Source organism: Crocodylus porosus, unplaced genomic scaffold (assembly GCF_001723895.1).
Source record: "Crocodylus porosus isolate Cpor-Errol unplaced genomic scaffold, CroPor_comp1, whole genome shotgun sequence".
Lineage (NCBI taxonomy): Eukaryota > Metazoa > Chordata > Crocodylia > Crocodylidae > Crocodylus > Crocodylus porosus.
The window spans coordinates 8233249-8239248 of NW_017728934.1; the positions used below are offsets into that span (position 1 = coordinate 8233249).

A 6000-nucleotide genomic window follows, 5' to 3' on the forward strand; every position below is an offset into this window, starting at 1 on the left:
AGCTTACATTCTACACCACAGGCATCAGGTAGACACAGACACACAAGACACAGATGTACATATAAACAATGAAACAAAGAATATGATACTAAGAACACAGCAATACTGAGTCAGGCATGGGAACCTGGGAATTCTTACCATGTGAATGCTTCAGAGCCCAGGACTGATCAGAAAAAGGAGCTGTACATTAAAGAACTTCTCAGGCAAATCGTTTTAAAGGTTCCAAAATGCTTTAGTTGAAGAACCACACCCATTACATTACAAACTGGACATGGCAGCATTTGTTGCAGTGATGCTAGCCCTGCAGGTTAAGTGCAGTGTTGCTCAAATTACTTGATCTGAGGGGATGGATTTGGTGGGGTCTGGCTTGTGCACTTCTCTGTCTGAGGCTTGTCCAGGGTAAGTTGACGAGTTGGGTAGGGTATACCTGGTATACTACTCACTTATAATTGCTGTTGATGTCAGAGACCCTCCAGACATTCTGCAAGTCAAAGCCCATCCTTGCTAACTCCATCTGAAACCGGTATCTTACATGGTCTCCTGGAATAGTAGAAGCACAGGGCAGTTACTGAGGACTGAACAGGACCAAGGAAACAACTCTGTCAGCTGAAGCTTTAGGACCACTAACATAGGGCTAGATGAGAGATAAGCCACATCATGTTATCTTCATAGTATTTTGTGGGAGGACTGAGAGTTCCAAGTGGTTACAGCTGGTTCCATGGTGTTTATTTCTTGTTCTGATTTACAGAAAGTACCTCTCAGTGTCATAGCACAAATACATGGAGACGTGCCAAAGCACTGATGGTTTGATCCCACCCCCTCTTTGTGGGCATGTTCAGAAGAGCACGGACATGTGGCACTGCAAACATGTTTGCAGTGCCACATACTGCACAGTCACGTGTTTTCCATGTTGCTGAAAAGTGGAGCTGGGCTGCCTGGAGCTGTTCTGTGGCTGCTGGCTAGGCTCTGCAGGATCGCCACAGCTGCAGCCCCGGGAGGCCCCCATAACCCCAAGTAAAGCTTGCTGGGGCCAGCACAGTTTTGGCCCCTGCCTCCCTTACCACTCCTAGGGTAACTTGGCACATGTGGCACGGGTGTTCCCCAGGGACAAGTAGCTGTTGCACAAGGTACAATGCTGCTATTTGTCCCCAGGGAAGCAAACGTCTGTGCTCATCTGGACATGGCCTGTGAGTTACCATAGCAGCAGCTTCAGAGGAAGAAACAAGGAAGCCCCCTAGTGGTCAATTGTGAAATAATCATGTCCCAGGAATATTTCTTCTAGATTCCTCAAGCAGAGTTGACTTGTTCCCAGTGCATACAAGTTTCTCTCTCTGACACTTTTGTCCAATATGACTCCAGATGTTTCCATTACCTGGGCCAGTGTCAGACCCTATAAAACTATTAAATCCTTGACCTCATTCATAGCAAGGAGTGCCATGGATTACTTGGGTGACTGGATTCTTGGAAGGATTAGTAAAGCCACAAGAGAAGACAAGGTGCAGCCTGATAACAGGGTGTGAACAGGACCCCTATGGTCTGCCTCCATCTAGGCAGGCTCTACCTGGGCAACTCACCTGGGCGGCACAGATGTGCATGCTGATCCTCCTCATCAGCACAAACCCCCAAGCACCAGGCATGGTAGGCAAATGCAAACAGGTCCTCAGGCTTAGCAGGGCGGGCAATGGCTCGAGTAAGCCTCTTCAGCCACTCCTGGCACTGCTTAAAGGTGGAAAAATGGCACCTGCAGAACACAAAGACACAAACTCACTAGGGCCCAGGCAGGAAATACTTGCAGGTAACACCACTCTCTTGCAATTTAACTGGGGGAGGGGGGTACAGTCCAACTTTCCTGGAAGGCCCAAGGGGCTCTGGCCTCCCCTAAGGAAGGCTCAGCCACACCTGTACACAGAAGGCACCTCTAGATGGTGGAGCCTGACAGCTGCGATGGTGAGAAGAGGGGTTCCCCAAGGCTGATGACTGTATCTGGGCCTGGAGAAGCCTTCATGCTGTGGCAGTAGATCATGGGACAGTTTAGCTACCTGATCACTTTGGAGTCCTTGCAGACAATGTGCAGCTGGAACATGTCCCGACACTCCACACTTTCCATCATCCTCAAAGGCACCTAAAGCAGGCAGACATAGGACATCATAAAACTTCTCACACTGATCAGCACCCCAGCCCTGGTCAAGGCTCTGTAAGCAACTCCCAGTGCCAGGGTTTGAAGTAAGCAACAGGACGTTCCCGAGTTTATGCAGCTTTATAATTGAGAAGCTTGAGTTTCCCTTAAGGAGAAACACCAAGACCTCCCTCCATCCCCCCTGGTCATGGTCTCACTGTCAGGGAAGGACTCACTGGGTACTAAAGAACATTGATGGCACTTGATACTAGTGATACAGGCTTCCTGGATTCATCCTAGTAAGCAAAGGGGATCACAGATAGAGAGGGGGCAAGATAAGCAGGCAAATTTGGGTGAGAGACCCTCATGTGTATAATGCTGTGGGAGGAAGTCTTGAACTTCTGCAGTGTGGTCACAGATCCGGGTGCCCTGCCCCTAGTCTCAATACAAGAGAAGTGAGTTTTAGGTTGGGCTGCAAAAGCCCTTCTCACATGTCTTACAATCCAACTATTCCGCACTGGTGAGGCCACATTTGGAGTACTGTGTCCAGTTTTGGGCCCCCACTACAGAAAGGATATGGACAAACTGGAGAGAGTCTGGCAGAGGGAAATGAAAATGGTTAGGGGGCTAGGGCACATTACTTCTGAGAGGCTGAGAGAACTGGGTTTATTTAGTCCATAGAAGAGAAGACTGAGCAGGGATTTAACAGCAGCCTTCAACTACCTGAAGGGTGGTTCCAAAGAGGACAGAGCTAGACTGTTCTCAGTGGTGGCAGATAACAGAACAAAGAGCAATGATCTCAGGTTGCAGGAAGGGAAGTTTAGGTTAGATACTAAGAAAAACTCTCTCACTAGTAGGATAGCAAAACACTGGCACAGGTTACCCAAAGAGGTTGTGGAATCTCCATCCTTGAAAGTTTTTAAGACCTGGCTAGACAAATCCTTGGCTAGGATGATCTAGTTGATGTTCTCACTTTGAGCAGGGGGTTGGACTAGATGACCTCATAGATTTCCAAGGTCAGAAGGGACCTATTAGATAATCAAGCCTGACCCCCTGGCTCTAGGCAGCAAAGAGCACTGGGGCTAAGTAACCCCAGCCAGGTGCTTGCCTAATCTCCTTTTGAACACCTCCAAGGTAGGGGAAAGCACCACCCCCTGGAGCCCATTCCATATTTTGGCAAACTTCATTGTACAGGATTTCTTCCTGATGTCCGGTCTAAATCTACTCTCCTTCAGTTTATATGGCTGTTGTTTCTAGTAACCCCAAGGGGCGCCCTGGTAAAGACTGTATCCCCTATTCACTGTTGACCCCACCAAGGAGTTTGTAGACAGCCACGAGATCACCTCTCAGCCTTCTCTTGCGGAGGCTAAAGAGATTCAGGTCCCTCAATCTGTCTTCATAGGATCTTACCTGCAGGCCCACAACCATATGAGTAGCCCTCCTCTGAACCCTTTCCAGGTTATTTACATCCCTCTTGAAGTGCGGCGCCCAAAACTGGATGCAGAGCTCCAGCTGCAGCCTCACCAAAGCCGCATAGAGGGGAAGCGTCACCTCCCTAGACCTGCTTGTGATGCACCTACTAATGCAGGAAAGAGTGCGGTTAGCCTTACTTACTACCTTGTCACATTGGCAACTTATATTCATTTTTGAGTCAACTGTGACTCCAAGATCCCTTTCCGCTGCTGTGCTACTTCGAATGGTACTTCCCAATCTGTAGGTGTATTGGTGATTCCTTCTCCCCAGGAGCATTACTTTGCACTTATCTTTGTTAAATTGCATCCTATTCTGATCTGCCCACTTCCCCAGTCTATCTAAATCCGCCTGAATTCACTCCCTACCCTCTAGTATGTTTACTATACCCCATAGTTTGGTGTCGTCTGCGGATTTGGACAGAGTGCTTTCTACACCCGCATACAATTCACTGATGAAGATATGGAACAGTATTGGTCCAAGGACAGAGCCTTGGGGGATGCCACTGCCCACATCTCTCCAGGTACAAACCGACCCATCCACCACCACTCTCTGGGTTCGTCCCATAAGCCAGTTTTCCACCCACCTGACTGAAAAAATCCACGTTACAGCTAGTTTACTTGTAAAAATTGGGTGTGACACTGTGTCGAATGCTTTTTTAAAAGCCAAGTAAATAATATCTACCTCTGTTCCTGCATCTAAGCACTTTGTGGCCTGGTCATAAAAAGAGCCCAGGTTAGTCAGGCAGGACCTGCCTGCTACAAACCCATGCTGGTAGCCCTGTAACATTGTATTAATCACTGGCCCCCCACAAATGTGATCCTTAATTTTTTTTCCTAAGGTCTTGACAAGAATAAAGGTGAGGCTAACTGGCCTATAATTAACCAGGTCCTCCTTCCTCCCCTTCTTGAAAATAGGGACCGCATTGGCCCTTTTCCAGTCTTCTGGGACTTGCCGAGCACCATGAGCACTCAGTTGCGCCAGTGGTTTTGCTGTGACACTGGCCAATTCCTTTACTACACTTGGGTGAAGATCGTTAGGGCCTGCCAACTTAAATATGTTCAACCCTTCCAAGTACCCCTTCACTAGGTCAGCACTAACCACTGGTGGGTTGGTATTTCTCTTAAGCCAGACTAAAATCTCATTGAGAGGCATGTTTGTATCCATATCTGGGAACACAGAATTCATTTAAGAGCTCAGCTTTGTCTATCCTATCCGTTACAAGTTGCCCTAGTCCATCCTGTAGCAGTCCTGTTACCCTGCGCCACCTTCTTTCTCCCTATGCACTTAAAGAAGAACTTTTTGTTATCCTTAATCTTTGCTGCCAGCCTGAGTTCTGTTTCTGCTTTGGACTTCCTCATTACTTCCCTGCAACTGCGAGCCAAACAGGTATACTCCTCCCGCGTGGCTGCCCCTTGCTTCTACATCCTGTAAGCCTTTCTTTTCCCCTGTAGGCTCTCTTGGATTTCCCTGCTCTGCCAAGAGGGTTTCTTGGCTCTTTTGCCTCCCTTTATTTATGTGTACTGGGATGGTACCCCTCTGTGCCTGCAAGACCAGTCCCTTGAGAAACTCCCACCCTCCCTGGACTCCCAACTCACCAATGTTATTACCCCTCAGTCCCACTCCAACTAATCTCCTGAACTCGTTGAAGTTGGCCTTCCAGAAGTCTAGCACTTCTGCCCTACTAGTTATCTTTCCTACCTTCCGCCAGATAGTGAATCCTATCAACAGGTGGTCACTATCTCCTAGGTTACCTTGTACCTGCAGATCCCCCACCAAGTCCTCCCCTGTGGCCAGCACCAAGTCGAGGAAGGCATTTCCCCTAGTGGGATTGCGTCTCTCTTCTGTTAGGTGCAGGTCCTGTATGCAGATTAGGAACCTATGTGAATGGGCAGACCTGGCTGACTGCTCCTCCCAGCAGATATCCAGGTAATTAAAGTCACCCATGACAACCAGGTGCTTTGAGTGTACTGCCCTAGAGAGCTGTCTCAAGAATTCTAGGTCTAACTCCTCCTCCCAGTGTGAGGGTCTGTAGTAGACCCCCACTACAAAGTCCCTTTTAGCCCTACCCCCTTGTAACCTGACCCATAGGATTATGATCTGTCCTTCTTCTGTCTCCATTTTATTACATAAGATGTGCAGAGCAATGCCCCCTCCCCTTCTTTTTTCCCAATCTATTCTCTCTGTATACACTGTAGCCCTCAATGCCCACTGTCCAATTGTAGGTAGGGTCCCACTATGTTTCTGTTAGCCCAACCAGGTTGAAATCTTTGTCTGCAAGCAGGACTGCAAATTCCTTCTGCTTATTTCCCATACTCCAAGCATTCATAGTTTCATAGTTTCATAGTAGCTAGAGTCGGAAGGGACCTAGGTAGATCATCTAGTCCGACCCCCTGCCTTGGCAGGAAAGAGCA

General features: G+C 48.3%; 1 protein-coding gene across 3 annotated transcripts in view; it reads right to left on the reverse strand.

The window, feature by feature from the left end:
• Positions 1–6000, reverse strand: part of MTMR4 (myotubularin related protein 4) — a 77767-nt gene that overhangs the window by 22055 nt on the left and 49712 nt on the right. For all 3 annotated transcript variants that reach the window (XM_019546467.1, XM_019546466.1, XM_019546465.1), the window contains 3 exons: positions 2040–2122; positions 1575–1741; positions 444–540 (listed from right to left, as the gene is read on the reverse strand). In XM_019546467.1, the coding sequence (XP_019402012.1) occupies positions 444–540; positions 1575–1741; positions 2040–2122 (347 nt within the window). The remainder of the gene's footprint in view (positions 1–443; positions 541–1574; positions 1742–2039; positions 2123–6000) is intronic.